Here is a 20,683-nt window from a genome sequence, read left to right as displayed (position 1 = left end):
TAACCGTCATTTCAAGATCAGCTAAGACCTTTGACATAGACCTACATTTCATCTCCACATCTACCAGTTGCTACATGCCAGCTTGAACGGAGAGGGGGATTCAATTTTGGTCGGAAAGGACGTAGCCTCAGCCCCAGTACACAAGGAGGATCTGTGAATAGAGGGTGTCTCCGTTAACGACTAGCGCTGTCCGTTCAGCACCACCGCAGTCACCTTGCTATGTGTGAATGTCATAAACGCTGCAACTGTTTTTTAGAACAACAACAAAAACCGAAAAGACGTGGTCTTGGATTCACAAAACAGGATAAATCTAAATTTCTGTCATTACACGGATTTACCATGTGACGTCCATACCTAATGTAATGCCATTGGCTAGAATCGTTTTGGATTTCAATTCTTTCCAGGGATCTGGGCAGCTACAGGCGTTTAAGATATTTATTAAACGGGTAAGCTACTTAAGCATTTCTAACAGGAGGGAATATAAGGAAAAACGATGGCTGATCTTTCATAACCTCTGGGAAAGGACAGGTTTCTTTGTGCATTGTTGTATCCTTCCTATCATCACCTGCCTGCTCGTTCCACAATCCCTACTGTGCACGTGTTGCGCGCGTCTTCCCGCGGTGCGTATAGAGTTACCGTTGTGATGCCGGAAACTTATTGGAGACATGCCTAGGGGACGCAATGGGCTCGAGCGACGACAAGGATCGCATTGTTATAAACGTGGGAGGGATCAAACACCAGACATACCGCAGCACCTTGCGCACCCTTCCTGGCACCAGATTATCATGGCTGGCCGAGCCTGATGCGCCCAACCACTTTGACTATGATGCCAAAATCGAGGAGTTCTTCTTCGACCGCCACCCCGGTGTCTTTGCACATATCCTCAACTACTACAGGACAGGTAAATTGCACTGCCCTGCAGATGTGTGCGGACCCTTGTATGAGGAGGAGTTGGCGTTCTGGGGCATTGATGAGACGGATGTGGAGCCGTGCTGTTGGATGACCTATCGTCAACATCGGGAGGCCGAGGAAGCTCTTGATAGTTTCGGTGGGGGGGCCCTGCTCGACCTGGGTAATGATGATGTAGAGGCAGAAGCTCCGGTGGAGCCAGTGGATGGGGACGAGGTTGATGAGATGACAAGGAGGTTGGCGCAGGGGGATTCTCCCTATGCCAGAACAGGAGGGTCTTGGAGTCGCTTGCAGAAACGTGTCTGGGCTCTCTTTGAAGACCCATACTCTTCAAAATATGCAAGGGTGAGTAACATGTTTTTATCCCTACCTTATATCTCTTTCTAAATGGGGGTTGTCATCGCAATGATTGGAATTCAGTATTAAACACAATTGTTAGGGGCACTATGTATGGTAATGAATCGTCATTGTATCAGGTTGATCACCAATGGTCAATTAAAGATTTATGTGTCCCCTCCTCCCCAGGCATGTTTTTCAGAGAGGGTCTGTGACCTTGAAATTGTCCTCCGCAGGGTCTCCAGGGGACACCACTGTGACACAGAGTAACAAGGCATTGACCAATTACTTAATTTGACAGGAAGCTGTGATAAACAGAATTCAGGTGGCTGAGCGGGTAGAGCATCGGGCTAGTAATCTGAAGGTTGCCAGTTCGATTCCCGGCCGGTGAACATGTCGTTGTGTCCTTGGGCAAGGCACTTCACCCTACTCGCCTCAGGGAAAATGTCCCTGTACTTACTGTAAGTCGCTCTGGATAAGAGCGTCTGCTAAATGACTAAATGTAAACTGTCAAATGATCACCGTTCAAACCCTTCTGTGTGCAGGGAAGACACAGTGATTGACTCTCACCCCGTGGCTCCCCCAGCAGGCCATCAGTAGGACTTGAGAATTCCTAGGAAGTTGGCAGTTTGGTTAAATGGGTCAGCTGCACATTTAGTAAACCAGATATCAGGCACCAACAGGGGTTGATGGCTGACATCCAAACAAAAGCAAATTGCTGTTGGAAGGGACATTATTGGCCTTGTTATGGGCTTCCTTCCATCTGGGCCAATGCACCTCAGATATTTTTACTTTCCAGACCACAGCCCCCTACTCAACCTGCTGTGTGCCATGCTGTTCCAGCAGCTGTAACAGTTACTGGTGTAATTAGTAGGGATCAGGAATACTGCCAACATGTAGTAAACTATATTGACAAGTAATCACCTTCAACTAAGAGTAATGGCGCCCATAGCGTACAACCTTCCTCTGCATCTCTTCTGGGTGCAGTAAAATGTGACACTGAAGAAACCATTTGAGCTTTGTCCCACATTCAGGGTATTGACGACAAAGGTGGAGTGATGTTTGGCAGAGTACTGATCCCAGCTTGGGGATTAATTAGATAAGAGTGTCAGAGTTAATTACCAATTGTATTCACAGTGGACACATCTTTGAAAAAGCCCGATCACTGTCTGTCTATGGTGCATTCAAAGGGATTTGTGAATATCATGGTATAGAACAATCAGTTTTATTAACAGTCAGTTTTATTTTGTAGAGCACATTTAAAAACAGCCAATGCCAACTTAAGTGCTGTCCAAAAACATCAAATAGGGCAAAACAACTACAATAAATAACAACAGCAGACAAATAGCACAATTACAGTAAGCAAGAGTGACCCTAAACTGACCCTAAACTGAGTAGGAGCTACAGCTTTAAAGGCACGATCACCTTTCGTTTTCATCCGAGTCTGTGGAATGGCTAAAAGGGACTGCTTCGATGCTCTAAGGGGCCTGGAAGTGTGATACAGCATAAGAATATCTGAGATATACAACGGAGCCAATCGATGCAAAGAGGTTCTTCCCTGGCCAAGCAACTCATTTCAGGGATAAACCTTCAGAAACAACACGTTAAATCTGAGCAGTTGAGCCAAGCTCTTGTGACAGAGATGGTGTCAGACAGGCTACATGAAGCTGGAACCACATGAAAGAGCACGGTGACGAAAATGACCTTTATCATATTGAACAGAACTGCCAGTGTTACAGATGTGTAGGTTCATCCCCATGATCTGCTTTTAAATGCCTTTGTTCTCAACTTCAAGGACTCCTGTAGCCAGTAGTTACCTGTGATTGGTCTAACCTTCAGTATCACAGTACACCAAGCACACAGAAAAAGCTGTCAAAGCTTGTTTTATGTTATGGCACACAATTATATATATCAACTTTATTACAGGCTCAAGTCCCACATGGTAGAAAGAAAACACAAAAAACAAACAATACATACTAATAATTCATTAAATAGAAATTCACATTTACAAGACGCTCTGGACTTACAGTAAGTACAGGGACATTGCCCCCAAGGGAAGTAGGGTGAAGTGCCTTGCCCAAGGACAAAACGTCATTTGGCACGGCAGGGAATTGATCCGGCAACTTTCTGATAACTAGCCCGACTCCCTCATCGCTCAGCCATTTGACTCCCCAACAAAAATATGCAAGGAAAGAAGGGATAAAAAAGGCACTCATGCCAGTGTTTCTAGATCTTAGACGTGTACTTGACAGAGCTACAATTAATATTGTATGTTGTGTACAGCAATGTTGTGTAGCCGGTGTGTGGTAAAACTCACTCCTCAAGTATGTAATAGGCCACCTGCGTCAGCAAATTGTTAGCTTTTCGTTGGCGTAGTTGGTAGTGGTGGCGCTTGGGAAGTCAGAGGTGGTGAGTTCGACTCCCGGTGGGAGGGGACGGTTGCCTGTATACCTCTGACGGAACTTGCAAGACCGCGTCTGTTACAGTTGCATGTGTTACACTGTGGAGTGCTTTGTCTCTCATTGTTCTGAAGATGTGTCTTGTATTGTGTTTAAATGATGATCTATCTGATCCAAAGGGATATGTGGAAGAGAGACACCTAAACGTGTGAGCAATATCGCTGTACTGTCGTTCCTCACAGCAAAATGTGATGAATCGTTTGCTTTTTTCACAATCGCAGGCTGTTCATTGGATTTGTTTATTAGAATGATGCGTGTAAGCGGGTGACTGAGTGTATGTGTGTATGTACTGCCCTAACTCATAGGAATATGGAGCCTTGCCTCAGCCCTGACGTGCCCCGCTCAGAGACACTTCCCTGTAGCATTCATTAGTGGGCCTGGCAGGCTACAACAGTAAACTCTGCTTTTGGAGCACCACAATGATTGAAAAAAGCTAGTTCAGCTGCCTTCACTTGGATGTCTTCATGCATCAGTGGATTTCTGTTAGTCCCACTGTCTTTGTCGTAATGAGGGTTTGTCTGAAGTTTCAGGTGATGCGCAGCACAAAAAGCCCTTTTAAGATGCTCTGCTACAGAGAGAGCCAGAGGAAATTACTTCAGTCTCAGCAATAGCTCTTTTGATCAGACGTTGCTAAAGTTCTGAAGGGTGCTGTGATCCAAAGACAACAGAGACATATTTTTTTCTGAAGACAATCTTTTTTTTAAGCCCCTTCAGAGTGAAGCTACACCCTTCCGCTTCGCGTCGGGGTGCTGTTCGCCCTGTCGGGCTTATTTTCCCGATAATGACCGGCGTTCTATACATTATCCCTTACTTAAATACCCGATCTGGGAGAGGAAATGTCTGAGGTAATGTAGATAAACAATTCACTAAAATCCATGTGTAACAACGTGACCCTCCAATCAAAACATCACAAGTGATGCTTCTTAATGGGCAGTGTGGTGTTCACTTCTCTGTCACATGAGGACGAGGGTCCGAATGGGCCCAGTCCCTGGAAGTGATACTCTGGCCAGCATGACCTTGTTAGGGAAGACTCACATGCCATAGTGAGAGCACATGCAACATTCAGACATCGTGGTCTACTTGTGTGCAGAAGCCTTGTTCACATTCTGTGTGGTTCTTGTTTTTTTAGAGCACAGTGACCTTGAGATCTATAAAGTGACAAGGAATGGTGACCTGCCACATCCACAGCGCAAGCTGAGGAAAGAGACCCAATGGCGTTACCACTCCAGAGTTCAGAGTATCTAAAATTGTATCACAGATTGATTTGAATGGATAACAGAGTCTTTCTATGAACGATCGCTGGGGATGTTGGACTTGATTACGTTAGGGGCATTACTGTGTGCTCAGTCTCATTCTTATTCTGCTCTCCCTCTCTTTCCTTCCCCTCTCACTTTCCCCCCCTGCCACACTCTGCCTCCTCCTTTTTCCCTCCCCCCTCTCTCTCTCCCCCTCTCTCTCCCCCTGTCTCTCTAATCCCCCTCTACTACCACCCCCACCCTAACTCCCTCCCCCATTTAACCTTGTCGAAACCGCCTCTCTGCGCCTCAGTGGGTGGCTCTGGCCTCTCTGTTCTTCATCCTGGTGTCCATTACAACGTTCTGTCTGGAAACCCATGAGGCATTCAACCCCATCATCAACCGCACGGAGCTGAGGGTGGTGGGAAACAGGACCGAGGAGCACATCTACTCAGAGACGGAGACGGTGGTCTTCCTCACTTACATCGAGGGAATGTGCGTGGTCTGGTTCACCTTTGAGTTCTTAATGAGAATAACTTTCTGTCCGAACAAACTCGACTTCATCCGGAACGCCCTCAACATCATCGACTTTGTGGCCATCCTGCCTTTCTACCTGGAGGTGGGCCTGAGCGGGCTCTCCTCCAAGGCGGCCAAGGACGTCCTGGGCTTCCTCAGAGTGGTGCGCTTCGTCCGGATCCTGCGCATCTTCAAGCTGACCCGTCACTTCGTGGGCCTCCGCGTGCTGGGCCACACCCTGCGCGCCAGCACCAACGAGTTCCTCCTCCTCATCATCTTCCTCGCCCTCGGCGTGCTCATCTTCGCCACCATGATCTACTACGCCGAACGCATCGGAGCCTCGCCCAACGACCCGCGTGCCAGCGATCACACGCATTTCAAGAACATCCCCATCGGCTTCTGGTGGGCGGTGGTGACCATGACGACCCTTGGCTACGGAGACATGTACCCCCAGACGTGGTCGGGCATGCTGGTGGGAGCACTGTGCGCCCTGTCCGGGGTGCTGACCATCGCCATGCCCGTCCCTGTGATTGTCAACAACTTCGGAATGTATTACTCCCTGGCAATGGCGAAACAGAAGCTACCAAAGAAGAAGAACAGACACGTCCCTAGAGCTCCCCAACCAGGTTCGCCCAACTACTGTAAGTCCAGCATCAGCTCTCAGCATCAGAGTCCCATAGCCCATGACGATGTTTTCGAGATAAAGTTTCAAGGTAGGAACCGATATATATACGTACTGTTTGTCTACATTCATCTAATAGTAATGCATCCCAGAGACAAAACATTTGCATTCACATCACTGCTCTACAGAAACCGTGTATCACTGTTTCGCTGTCTCACTGTTTGTCTCTTATTGGTTCAAACAGATGACTCAGCCATATCAGATTAAACAAACGAATCTCCCGTTGAAAGATCAATAGAGTGTATGACTTGCATTGTGAAATTCAGTGGGAGCACACGCACTGTAGAGAGAGACTAACTAAGGCCATGAATAATCTTGGTATTGATTCAGCAGTTGCTGTAAAAACTGTGACTCACCCAGCTGCCTTAGCTGCCATCCACCACAGCACATCACTGTCACTGAACTACAAGTGTTGTTGGAAACTTTGAGTTGTGTTGATGTTTGTTAGTAATTGGTGAGTCCAAGTAGTCAATGTGACCATTACAATAGCATTACAAAAGACCACAAGCCCTTACATGTTTCAAAATACAGTCAATTGAATTATCCAAGATTATAATCATGTGGTTATGTTAATGGCTGTGCAGACCACGTTTTATCAGCTTGAACCCCATCTCTGAAGGTTGTTGCTGCTCGCTGCATCATTCTAAGAGTTGTGGTGTGTCTGAAGTCAGATTCCCTAACCGCTCAACCATCTGACAGGGGGTCTGATATCAATCAGAAAGTTGCCGGTTCGATTCCCGGCTGTACAAAATGACGTTGTGTCCTTGGGCAAGGCACTTCACCCTACATGCCTCGGGGGGGAATGTCCCTGTACTTCCTGTAAGTCGCTCTGGATAAGAGCGTCTGCCAAAATGACTAAATGTAAAAGTCAGATGCTCATGCTTTTTTACTTTAACTGTCGCCTCTTCTTCTGCACGGTGTCTCTGCTTTGTCTAAAAGATTCCAAACTAAATGGAGAGGCAGCTGACGCGGCACTGGCCAATGAGGACTGTCCTCACATTGACCAGGCCATATCACCCGAGGAGATCTTCAGCCCTACTGAGCGAGAACGACCCTGCTTCCTGGTTACCACCGCTGAACGGCCCAATCACGTGAGGGGAAGAGTCAGAAGGGGTACGTATGGCAACAGCCAATCCCAGGCTTCTGTAACACACTGACCCTAACCCTCTTTATGGGGCTAATGCACTGAGTTGTCAGAACCACACAGACACACACACACAGAGCCAGACAGACACAAACACACAGAATCCTCTGTAACATTTTGATCAGCATTTTCATTAGAATGTGCTCATCATCACATTTACTACAGCTCGTAGTACTCAACACAAGCACAATTAATAGAAAGTCAACATGAGTTTCCCACACCTGCACAATATCTATTTTGATACAATGCATGGATGCATCGATACCCCAATTTCCAGAGTTTTATATGAAACACACATGTACTGTCCTGAAAATGAGATCAATGTGTGAGAATCATGCATATTTTACAGAAACAAATCATGCTGTCCTTGATTATGAGTGTGTTGGTCTTGAGCATAATGGTGCATGTCTTGCTGCTTGGTGTTATCAGAATGGTGATGGAGAACAACTGTCACATTGACAATGCACTGAATACTACCACAAGAGATCATTTCTTGTGTCTAAGTACAAATTGTAGCAGACATCCACAACACTGACTCCCAAACTGAAACACAATCAAGCCCTTTTATTGAACACGTCTTGGAAATCTAATGAAAGTGTAACCAGCAGGGAAAATCACTTAGGCTGCCGTAGTTACGGTACACAGCGTTATCTGATGTTGCCTGATGTTATCTGACAGTGTTCTACTCCTCTAAACCATTCCAGTACCACCGATTGCATGCCTTTGAACTCTTTATGCACTTGATGCATGCACAGTGATGCCGTTGACCTGACTGAAGTCTTTGCAGCCGTCTAGTTAGCAGGCAAAATCAAGAAAGCAACAGGTGTACCTGTAGCCGATCAAAGACAAGCGCCCGACTGTTCTGACACAGATCCAGCGTTACAATTTACTCAAAACATTCTCTGTTTTCCAACCGAAGGTTATGAAAAGCCTTGGAGCCTTAGCAGCATGTCTGGCATGTGCAAGGATGCTTCCGGAGTGCCCACTCTGCAGTGCAGCCCAACCCGACTAATGCAGCCCTCTCATTCTCCCATCCCGACCATTGTCTAGCTTGGTTGACTAGGACACAGCGAAGGCCTTTGCCATGCTGATCCTCTTCTCTCTCTTTTCATATTTCCGCTTTAGTGCTCTCACTCCTTTTCTTTTCGTTTTCCGAAAGAAAAAAAAGGGTCTCGAGACAGAGCTGTAAGTTATTCCCCGAGGGATATGCTTGTGTCATCGCGTCCTACAGAATACTGCCAGGGGCTGCTGCATGAGTAGCTGCTGTAGACTGATAGCACTGGTATCCTGTTATCTGGAAGCTATCCTTCTCGCTTTCCTCTACTGTTTTCTCATTACCTGTTGCCATGTTGCTTTTGATCTCTCATACTTTTGTCTATAATTCTTTCATCTTCTTTATAGAGGAAAAGCTTGTGAAAGAGAAAGATTTAATAAGATGTAACCCCCAGCTACCTTATGACAGTCATTCCTAGTTCATTAACAAAAAGGCATTGTTAAACTTGTTGTCGTGGCAGCAAGAAGCTGTTCTGGGAATGTTTGTGAATGTTGAGCACATTCTTTGTTGGAAAGTAGAGAGTAGATTGCGTATATCAGAGACCTATTCTGTCTTTTTGATTTGAGTGTTGATTCAAATCAAAGATAGAAACGTGAGGAAATAATGAGGATTTATTTTATATCAGTGATGATTTGTTTGTTGTGAACAATATCAAAACCGTGTTCCTTTGCATGACTTGCATGATGAATTATGTACAACAAGAAGCTGCCACAGAAACTGTAAGAAAAACATGTTTTTCTTTCAAAAGCTTCTTACTTTTATGCACATTTGAAGCAGCAAGAGACTCAGTCACAGCAAATATTCAATGTAGCTACCATTTTTGCCTTTCCCCAAATTCATATATCTTATCTACTTATATGTGTTTGGTTTTTGGGACCTTGTTTTAAGACACTACAACTTTGCTTCAAATTTCAGTTGACTTAAGCTGTCATGAGCAAAATGGTTGAATAATTATACATTTTTTGGTTTGATAATTACCTCTGTATCAGTATCTTGATCATCTTTCTCATAACAGTGTCATACATGCTTGACAACTGAAAGTTAAACGATGCATTAAAAAGCTATATTTCCAGTGATTAATTGTTTATACAGCACAATTCCCGACTCAGGGTTTATGACAAATAGGAATTCTAAATTTAAAGCATGTTACTTTATTCAAACTGAAAATATAAACTGCCCACATTGAAATAATGAAAATACCAATAGAAAGTTTATCAGTACTAACAAAGATTTTTGAAGTGCAAATACATATGCACAAAAACAAACGTTAACAGACAAAAGCACCTTACCTTATCACAAGATATCTTTTTAAATTCTTTCTTTATCAAATATATTTTTTAATTGCCCATCGACAACACAATTCCTTTTCTTTGTTTGGAGAAGTTTTACCTTACTGAAGTAATGTCTCCTTGTGTGGTAACTGTTGTAAACTGTACAACCATTGTTAAGACTTTGTAAGATGAGATGCAGGTGAATTATATTCCCAATCATACTTACTGCGAGTGAATAGATAAGGCTCCAGTATGGGGCTAAGACACACTTGGGGAAAGGTAAATGCATGTATTTTACATTTATGCAAAGTATTCAAACTTAATATGTAAATAAAGCACCTTGCATGAAATAAATTTTGTATACAATCTGTGTTTAGACTCTGTTTTTATTCAACAGAACATGTAAACATCCAGTATGTTTTCTCTCTCCACTAGCATTAAGCTAGTACTTATAACGGCTGTTTGACTCATTCGTAGCTTGTCAAAGAGAGAACAAATGAGGTGCCTGGAAGAGCATGATGCAAAGATTCAGACCCGCATGTCAACGACAAAACGACTGTTTACCCGAATATAAAAAAAGCATGACCAGGCATGTTGACTAATCTCCTTAAGGGTCTAACAACTGTATACAGATGATGCATCTCTGTCTGGTGCCTTGGCTAAGCATGGGAAATACATGGTAAACTTTACGTTTACCATGAGAGACTAACGCAGCACACTTTCCTTACTCTCGAGGCCTGTGTCATTACAACAACCCCAATAATTACGAGGTACTCTCCATCATTTTACTCGCCATACATCATTTGTGTAATAATTTTTTGTGTTGTTTTTTTTTATATGTTTTTAGAGACCCAGCTACAGAACCGGAGCAGACCGCCAACAGAGTCAGTTTGTGTTATGAACCATGGTGTACCAACCACTATGTGTATGACCCATACTGCCCCATCCCCCACCTGATAAGACTCTAGCATTAGCGTGTGTGTAAGTTAGCGTTTTTATAAATTGGTGTGACAGTGACAACCTGTACATCACAAACTCAGTACAGATGTAGCACTGAGAGTTTTGTTGTCAAGCCTTATGTAGCTCAGTATATGTGACTGGTTACTGTGTTGTAATGTGTGTGCCTATGTTTGTGTGTGTCGGTGCTGTAAATATGCTTTTGTGTGCTGAAGATGTGTATACCAATGTTTTAGAGTGGTAATCAAACATTTGTCTGTTTCTGTAAAAAAAAATAGAAAAAAAAGCTAAAGATCTAATATTATACTCTGTCAGTCAGCCAGGCAAAACTGCTCGAAACGACTAACTGTGCACTGCCATGGTCACAACTTTACAACCTTTTGCACTGTTTGCACCAGTGAACTTTAACTTTATTTTGACTATATTTTACACATCAAATGTTCATCAATTGAATAATATCATTTCTTAAAGCACTAGTTATATATTAACGAGGCAAAGACCAAACCTGTTACAAACAACCAAAAGCTTTCCAGCTTTGGTTGAAATAATTACATTCAGGGCTAAAACACCAATATAATGACTTCAGTTATGGTATTTAAGGATACTTTGTGAACTTGTCCATGCATAAGATATACATGTAGCTCATTTCAAGTGTGTTATGTATTTCCTAAGTACCTAAAGCACATTCACAATTGAGTGTATTCTTTATTGCAATAACATTTAGGCACTCATTACGTGATACAGTACCAATTGTATCAAATAACTGCCAAATCTTATGCATCACACAGGACAAGTGCCTCTGATATATGGTCCCATCACAATATGTTAGCATATTTAGCATTTAGCATTCAGTCCAATAAACCATCTGTAGTATGAGAGAACGGAGAAAGTTATCAAATTTTTCCGTCAACTTATACTGTGGTTTGTTGTTGACCACAGATGATCAAAAAAATAAAACATATATATATATATATATATATCAATGACAACAAACTTTGCAATAATTTACAAAACGTATTGTTGTAACCAACATAAATCATTTCAAATCACAAAGGAAAATCATCTAATTGGACTTTTGGGACCAAACTTTGTAGTTCTAGAAAGGCACGAGGATCACTTAACCCTGTGACGACTTGATCCAGTGTCACCCACAATACTTATCAGACACTACAGTACATTACTGCACAGGCCAAGCAAGGCAGGGCTTGAAATGCAGTCAATAAGGAACAATAAGTCATAAGTATCATTATCCAATATAATGGCCAGCCATTGGCTGAAAACACATGTAGTGATTCAACATCATTTGTATGAATTAGCTACTCCGGGTGGTTAGGGACCAACATTTTTACAAAACCACTGCAAACACTGCCAACAACCATGTGCAATCTACTGCAGCAGAGCTGGTACTGCCAACTGAAGCAAGAGTAAATTGGGTGCTTTTATGTTCATCATAGTCCAACATGGAACAAATGACAGCTGCTATCCTTAACAGACTCAACAACCGGACGAACAGGCCGCAAATGTGTGCCCTTCTCTGAGAATTCAGTATATGTTCGGACACAGTGCTTATTGTAGGTAGTTTGTCTTAACCAGGTGTTTCTTCAGTGATCGTTTAAACAAATCTGATGTTTAGGGATTTTCTTTGTGTTTTTCTGACGGATAGTAGTTCAGGCTTGTACAATAAATAGTACAAAATAAAAACAACAGAAATGATTATTTTCAAACAGTCTTGATTTTTAATTTTTTTGAGTGGGTCAATTCTTATTTTTTTCTGTTCATTTCCTGTAAATATTCATTGTAATATTTAAGTGACATCATTGTGTTATTTTAAAACTTTGTACAGACAGGTTGCTTAGAAAGATTCGTATGTTTTAAGCGTGAAAAACCAATGCAATGTGTAGACAGTGTCAAGGTGACAATGGTTAAAATCTGCACCGTTCAGATGCTAAATCAAAATAACATTTCAAAATTCTAATAAAGACAAGACATTGTTCGATCCAATTAAACATATAAACAAATGATAATCTGAGAGCTGTGTTACTCAAAAAAGGGAAAAACTGAAATGGCGAGACATTGAAACATCTCATACCACCAGGCATCTTTAACATTCAAACACCTTAACCTGCGATGGGAATATCGTGGATAATATACACTTTATACCCAAGTGGAAAATGACTTGATGACCGTGAGAGTTTCTGTATCGACGAGGGAGATACAGGAGACTGAGATTGAGTGTCTCCTCAGGCTCAAGATCACTACAATAAAACCTGAGACATGGTGAGATGGAACTACAACAGCAGTCCAGCCCATCTTTCAGACGCTCCATAACGGCCTTGTTCAGGGGGAAGACTTACATGGCAGGCAGACAGGGAGCCGTAATCACGGTGGTGTCGTGGAAAAGCCGTCCCTCCCAATCATGTCCATCAAAGTGATGGAGTGATGATGGGAAATGATGGCCACCCTCCCTGTGACACATAAATCAACCTGTTTCTAACCTCAGAACAATATTTATGTTTTACAGTTTGAATACAGACGTGCTTGTGGATCTTAAGAGGCTTGTCAAAATGCAGTGCTTTAAAAACAAGCTTAGCTACAGGTCATGGGGGATTCAAGTTTCAAATCATGCCATTGTTTGTTGTCGATGAAAACAAATAATTAAATGTCAAATGTTCTTTGTCAGATATTCCACATCAACCATGTAAATTCTTCTGAAGGTCTGAACCCTCATGTATAGTCAGTGCATACTCCCGTGTCAAAGTTAACCAGTATTCTGGTCCTCCAGAAACACTCGACTGGACTCTGCAGCACACAGGGCCATGGAATGCCCCGCTCCACAGCCAATCAGAAGGGGTCTCAGGCCAGAAATGGGCTGTGGCTGGATGACATCTGTTTGGGATCCATCTCCGCACATGCCATGCTCGTTCCACCCCCAGGAAAGTAGACAGCCCTCTGAAGAGGGGGAAGGACAGGTCACTGGCTGGTTGCAGCTGACCAGCTTTCAGCATTACATTACATGTATTCTTATCCAGAGTGACTTACAGTAAAAGTACAGGGACATTACCCCCCCGAGGCAAGTAGGGCGAAGTGCCTTGCCCAAGGACATAACGTCCTTTGGCATGGCTTGGAATCAAACCGGAAACCTTCTGAGTAATGGCTCGATTCCCTAACCGCTCAGCCGTCAGATGGCATTAGGCACAATGGTTAGAAAACAATACGGATTTTGTGGTCTGCATCTGCACTGAAAGAACACTATAAGCAGCGTCACATCATGAGGTCTTAAACATGTTGTGTGCAAGATTGCCTCTGTGCCCCTTGCCTTTCTGGTCTGTATTACATACTGCTAATCACAGCTGGTGAGCGTGTTGGTGGGTGTGGTCAGGTCTGCATCACTGGAGAGACACGTGCCATGGCAACACGGTTACCTAATCGGTCCCGTCGCCATGGCAACACAAAGGAGCTTGCTCTCTCAAGGGTAACTCCCATCTTCCAGCTGTCTCCTTCATCGTGTTCGGTCTGTGTTTGTCCCTTCCACCAGGGAATTTCTAGTCACTTCTCTCTTCAATTAAAGGCATCCAAAAAGCTTTAAGGCTTGCCAACAAACACATATGCCATCTTCAACAAACACATATGCCATCTTCTGCTCACAGACCCCACAACGTCACATGAGCAGCTTATGTCAGCGTGCAGTTCTGCCACACAAAACAAGCACGTCCAAATACTCCAGGGACAAATCCAGAACAATATCTGGTGTTTACTCAGGGAATATCCATCATATGAAGCGTGTTTAACAATCGCCAGGATAGGTGTTGTCATGGGTACCTTCTGTACCAGAGGAGAGCTTTGTTCATTCATTCATTCATTCAAAAAATAAATAAATAAATAAAGGTGTTTTGGCTCTCTGCTAATTCATGGTCATGCTGACTAGAATACAGTGGACCGGTGTTATCATGGCAACAAAGTGCCTGCACAATGTTTTGTCCAACAAAAGGATGGATGGTAAAAAGCCATTTCCTCACAAATACAACACTGTCAGCTCTACGGCAGACATTTCACACCCAATTAAAAATGATAGTAATCCTATCTGAAAGCAGCATAATTAACATCTTTACACAGGATTGAAAGTGCCAATCATAAATCATGTGTATCCCATTGTCACGACTCTCAGCATGCCTCCAGTGAATCCGTAATCAGACCCCCTTAGCATCGAGTCCAATGAGTCCATCCTTGTCCACCTTGAAGAATGCTTTTACGACTGGATCCTAATTGGATCTCTACAGAACGTCCGTGGGGTCCCTCCCACCTAAGAAACTTGATTTCCACCCTGTGGTGGTCGTCCCCAGGTGTTTAAGGGCATGGCTGGAACATGCTGCAACAGTTCTCTCTCCGTGAGCAGCAGCCATCAGCTCCACCCTTTCTGCCCGACCTACTTCAGCACCAGAAATAGCGGCACTCAGGTCTCTGCTTCCAAACCTGTTTAACCGGTTGGTTGCTCTTGCCACCATGCCCAAGACAGGCCGATGAGGTTAGGCTTTCACACTAGCTGGCATTGCCAGTGGGGGAGCAGGACATAGGAGGCGTACACAAGCAGCCTCCTGACTGCTTCTCTAGTCTCTAGGCTCAGTGAGAGGAAGTCACAGTGCTGACCCCTGAGATAGTGTATTTTCTGCTTGAGCGGTTTCTATGTCTGCTATTCCCTGAGTGTCATTGAGAGGCTGAATGGGGAACAGGCGGAGCTTCTGAGGGAGACTGCTGCTGCTGTTTCGGTTGCCGCGCCCCCCTGAACCTAGGCCATCTCGCCTCTAATGGACCCAGGTGCTCCTCCAAACCAGCCTTTGCTCCTTGTCTCTAGAACTCCTGACTCAAAACACTCACTGGACAATAAGGAAATACTCTCCTTCCAAAATGGTTTGTGTGCTATCTGGTGACGACAGGGAACCAGGATAGGAACCAGGATAGGAACCAGGATAGGAACCGGCCTTGCCAGACAGAGGAAGGACATGAAGGAACACGAGCCATGTAAACGAGTGCTTATTGAACATCTGAGATGTTTATGTTGCCCATTATTCTCTTGAAGGCGTACCAATAGGCCTATTCTAATTTTAATATTAGCGTGCCATTTGCAAACATGAAATTGGAGCAAATAGCCTGTGAATCTTCTTTTGATTTACACAGCTGGGAAGTTTGCATGTGTCGGTGATTGTTATCTAGTCCAATGGTAATTGCTTCCTACAACATGAGCTGTTTGGCAAAATGCAAACATTAAAGCTCTCGTGCATGCATTAACAGAGGGACTGACATTTCACAGAAAAAATTAAGAAAAAAAGACAAAGAATCTGCACTGTATTATGGATGCAAAATTATGGCATTGTATCACAACTATGTAGTCCTTTTTATACCACCTCTGATTGTATAATGATCAGTCTCATAGATATAGCACAAATATGCTGTAGATATTGCAGCAAATGTGCAAAAATTGAGTATGAATACATACCTACAATGGCAAGGTTATGTTCGGATCCACAAGCAATCTGTAACAAAAAAAAAAAAGTTAAAGAAAGCATAGTCATCCTTGTGAACTATTTCTTGAAGAGTCTTAGCAACTTTTATAGTGCTCAGTACTCGGCCGGACACTTTGATTAAACATCTAGCAGCACTTTGTCTCAACACAGACTGCGTGTCTAGACCACCTTGTCAGACAGGTGCATTTGTCCGATAGTCACTGGGTCAATAGATCCATCCCTGTAATCCACACAACCACAACTGTGTCCTTGCTGGTCATTGTTGCACAGCATAGCAGAAAAAGATCTCCAGATAGGAACACTGTGGCGCTGTCCTGAGAAGTTGGCACAACTGTCCCCAAAAGCCAGAGTAAGGATGTGCTTAGTGTACAATCTGTTTTATCATGACTGGGACAATGCTGCTGTAAAGGAAAATAAGAGTCAAAATAATAAAGGTTCTGGTGGGCTTTGTGATGACATATGTCTCTTCTGCTCAGACTAAAGTCAGAAGCGAAATTTTCCAACCCCCGATTATCCTGTCTGACTCTTCCGAGCGTCATAAACGCATCATTGGTAAAAAAGACACAGATTATATTATTCACTGTCATTTTGATACAGCATACATCTGTTGAAAGCCATGAATAGACAAACACTAATCAGTTTCTAAACCAATGACCAAGCCATCCTTCATTTTCTTTGCAAACCTCATAAAAATCTGATGGTTGACTAAATGAATATTGATCGTGTCAGTGTGTGTGCAGATGGACTGTTAACTGTGTGAGGCAGGTAGGAAACAAGATTCATAGTCCACTCAGCCAATCCATTTTGTATTCCGCTATTAGTACTGTATATGTGCACAAGGGGATCAGATCTTCCAAGGCACTGGCTGGCTGCCTACTGTACAGGCTCTGCCTAGGTGACTACAGTAGGCAGGGGGCACTCATATGGCTGAGCGGTTAGAGAGTCGGGCTAATAATCAGAAGGTTGTTGGTTCGATTCCCAGCCGTGTCAAATGACGTTGTGTCCTTGGGCAAGGACTGTAAGTCGCTCTGGACAAGCGCGTCTGCTAAATGACTAAATGTAAATGTACAGTAGGCAGAGCTTTCAGTGTTGCAGTGATTGTTGACGGGCACAGCTTGTCTTTGACACACCCTTTTTGCAAGGTTCTTGTGCCCACAGCCACACATTCAACTTGAATATGTGCCCTTAGCTCCTCCCTCATAACCACCTCACTAACTGTGGTCATAACGCTGTGGTCCATTGCGCTCTCTCAGGGCTAGAAGGAGATGTTGACTTGGAACAGTTAAGGACTTGAACAAACACACACAATGTAGGGAGACAGTTCATCCCTGGTGCATGTAGCTACTATTCACATTGGCGTATCTTACACCATAAACATGTATTCAAATTAGAAAAAAATATTCCTGTAAAACTTATTTTGAATATTTGCAGCAGTTCTGGATATTTTGTACTGGCAATATTTACTGATAAACATCTTGTCTGTTTTGCGCATCTTAAACCTTGATCTCTACGCAATCACAAGGTTGATTAGTTTCTGCTTCCCTCTACTGGTTTGAGAAGTCACCCTCTATTTTAAGGCTGTACTAAAAACACAAAGGATTGACTTAGGTCAACATATTCTACCAATGACAATTAAATATTCACAAATCTAGTAAGCATCAGAAAAGTGTCAGAGATAAGAGACCTGTACATGAGAACCATCTCACCTGTGTTGCTCCATAAAGGCGTTTGACCTCAGCAGGGACACACTCCCATTGGTTTACAGCCCCTGCCAAGGAAGCACCTGACCGCTCCTTTGCGCTCTGATTGGTCAGGTCCGTCCTTCCTAGCTGTCCATAACTCCCTCTTCCCCACGTGAAAACCCTGCCACTTTCTAAAAGAAAGAACAATTTCTTTCAAATATGGCCTTTCCCAAACACCATTTTGATAGATGCCATCCATGCACTCTTCTATGTACCACATTTTCAAAAACACAATCATTTCTGAGATGAGATACATCTGTAAAATCATCTTAATGGTCTCACCTGTTTTGGCCACAAGATGTGTCCAACCACTCCATATGTCAGTAACCCTTTCTCTATCCAGAAGATTGTGGTCGAGAAGTACAGGTTTGGGCAGAAAAGACTCTCCAGAGGTTAGCTGGCCATGTCTGTTACTTCCCCACAGGAATAAATCACCCCCTTCTTGACGACGAAGAAGAAATGAAATAACTATTGTAAGGGATGCAATACACAACAAGTGAACTGCTCCTCATGTACGAGATGTTGAGCGCCACAGTGCGCGGCAGCTGTTACTCACCGGTTAGACAGACACAGTGAGAAGAACCCGAAGCTACTTTGTTTGGCGTCACCTGATCCAGACCTTCAGAAGAACAACAACAACCACAAAAATGAATTCATACACGCAACGTACAACTCACCCTCAGCTTTGCAGATGTTCAGCTGATGGATTCCACTGACCTGGGACCAGACAAGGTTCTCTTGAGCTGAAGTGAGTTGGGACAGGGAGCGGACTGAGCGCTCTCTTAGCCTGACCTGAGAGACCCATCCCCCACTGATAGACACAGCCCGTACCTTTATACATTACCAGAGAAGAATGGACCGCTGTGGTTAATGCACATGGAAAGACAGACACCCAAACTTAATGTTCACCAGTGGGTGTGAAGCCAGCTTACTAGTGACAGCGAGTGAATGCCTGAGTCCAGCTGCCACACCAATCACACGTACCTGTAAGATCTACATAGGACAAAAGGAACAGCTTATAAATGAGACGCAGACCCTTCCAATGTACAATTATGAAAGAAGCCAGTACTACTAACACATAGCCTAAACCCCCAATATGAAAAATGACAATTATACATAGTTGGACAGACCGTTTTTATTGTTCGATTTAGACCGGAGATTATGATGATGTCAAAATGCAGACAGATTAACACAAACTGATACACCTACTGCACCTTAACGGGGAGCAGCTCTGAAGAGTGCGAGACTGGCTGTGAGACACCCAATTGTCCATAGACATTCGACCCACATGTCAGAACCTGTCCATCATCTATGTATGAAAAGTGTTGTTAAAAGATTGATTAAAAGAGCGGAAACCCAAATGCAAACATTACGTGTTCCCTTACCAGTGAGAAGGACTGTAAAATCCCAGCCACAGGACACTTGAGCAACCCTCTTGTTCAACAGAGGACAGCGGTGCAGGGTTGCAAGTTCTGTAGCGTGTTTGATTCCCAGTTGTCCATTGTGATTCTGCCCACACACCAGCAACTCTCCGTCTATAAAATAACTTCCCATTAGCTGACACTGTGTACACGGCTTTCGTGGACTATCCAAATAAAAAATGATTACCTTGTCCAGGAGAGGGAGGCACATGATCAGCGGAAAACAAACTTTCTACTCACCAGAAACAAGAGCGGAATGTCCACCACCTCCACTGAGACCCTGTACTGTCCCTGACAGTTGCAAGTCATCAACCACCAGCTTAGGCACCGACAGGTCTTCGACATGTCCCTGCCCCAACTGGCCGTAGCTGTTTGCACCCTACGAAGTTCCGAGTAGTTGAGATTCAGGTACTGCCGCTGAAAGTGCAAGGCTTGTTTTTGGAAAGCCTACTACTACTAGCCTACTACGCTAATATTCCAATAGTGTACGTTGTTGTCGATCACGGAATTCGTAGGCAAGCGTTTGCTTACATTAAGTGACAGACTAACTGCATGCACTTGACCATAATGTACTAATGTTTGATTAGTAAACTTACCCACGTGTATAAACAGACTTTGGATCGCAAATTAGTGTCCATCGGACACCTCCTGGATAGCAAGAAGACGATTCGATTTGCGACACTTGTTACCGTCAACTAATTCTGAAAAAATGTACTTGCTTTTCCGCCATGTTGAGTGTGGCACAAGAAGTTTCATGTACTGTTTGTCGCACAAAAATAATCATGAAGCTGATAAGACTCTATAGTCTGGTCTCAGATTAACTCATTTTCAATAGGCTAAATGACCGGGGTCTTTATCCATCATCAACACCGAAACTAGACACGTGTACATATTTATTTCATTAGACATACATCGTTTACATTTCTTTACAGTAGAAAAATAATGTTATCGTTTTTTTCCAGGTGTACATGTACTACAATTTGGTCTACATTTAACTTCATGAGTAGACATTTTGTTGACATTGTTACAGAAACATTTAACGATGAAAAAACAAGCAATCCATATTCTAACATGGCCTTATTATGTAAAAATCAAGAAAAACTGAGTGTTTGATTAAACTAATAACACAAATAATTTACTGGTCCCATACAAAACCCAAGTCCACAAAATGCAGGAATATATTGGACACACCATAATATACAATAAATATAATTTCATATCAATTACATATCTTGGGTCCATTAAATAAGATGGGGATGAGTGGCAGGTCAAAGGGAAGCAATACAGCAATATTAGGGTGTTTGTTTTCCATTTATATTACAGTCATCGTGGTTATATAAGGGAAACATAAAACAGAAGATATAGCACTTGGGAAAGTGTAGCCTTTCTAAAAAAAAAATGTTTTCTAATTATGGATGACAGTGCTGAAATTCATGTC

The 20,683-nt window shown here is 43.3% G+C and overlaps 2 protein-coding genes across 4 annotated transcripts; one reads left to right on the top strand and one right to left on the bottom strand.

Annotated features, from left to right (window-relative positions):
• Window positions 1–681: 681 nt before the first annotated feature.
• On the top strand, window positions 682–10,563 carry kcnc1b (potassium voltage-gated channel, Shaw-related subfamily, member 1b). Of its 2 annotated transcripts, none has more exons than XM_084673294.1 (4): window positions 682–1,254; window positions 5,253–6,168; window positions 7,077–7,250; window positions 10,454–10,563. In XM_084673294.1, the coding sequence occupies exons 1-4, from the start codon at window positions 682–684 to the stop codon at window positions 10,561–10,563; spliced, it is 1,773 nt and encodes a 590-aa protein (XP_084529420.1). The 2 variants fall into 2 exon arrangements, with proteins under 2 accessions (XP_084529420.1, XP_084529419.1); XM_084673293.1 differs by lacking the exon at window positions 10,454–10,563 and adding an exon at window positions 8,201–8,331.
• Window positions 10,564–12,276: 1,713 nt separating this feature from the next.
• Window positions 12,277–19,973, bottom strand: sergef (secretion regulating guanine nucleotide exchange factor). Of its 2 annotated transcripts, none has more exons than XM_084673318.1 (11): window positions 19,842–19,973; window positions 19,486–19,624; window positions 19,210–19,359; window positions 19,039–19,133; window positions 18,757–18,817; window positions 18,542–18,655; window positions 18,381–18,443; window positions 18,107–18,265; window positions 17,789–17,955; window positions 16,055–16,091; window positions 12,277–13,512 (listed from the first exon to the last, which is right to left on the bottom strand). In XM_084673318.1, exons 1-11 carry the CDS (start codon window positions 19,881–19,883, stop codon window positions 13,322–13,324), a joined length of 1,218 nt encoding a protein of 405 aa, XP_084529444.1. In that variant the 5' UTR covers window positions 19,884–19,973; the 3' UTR covers window positions 12,277–13,321. The 2 variants fall into 2 exon arrangements, with proteins under 2 accessions (XP_084529444.1, XP_084529445.1); XM_084673319.1 differs by having other exon boundaries at window positions 18,107–18,262.
• Between the last annotated feature and the right edge of the window lie 710 nt (window positions 19,974–20,683).

The sequence above is a fragment of the Hypomesus nipponensis genome, chromosome 14, assembly GCF_054491055.1.
Source record: "Hypomesus nipponensis isolate SF chromosome 14, ASM5449105v1, whole genome shotgun sequence".
Classification (NCBI taxonomy): Eukaryota; Metazoa; Chordata; class Actinopteri; order Osmeriformes; family Osmeridae; genus Hypomesus; species Hypomesus nipponensis.
This window is presented reverse-complemented; position numbering and strand designations above follow the sequence as displayed.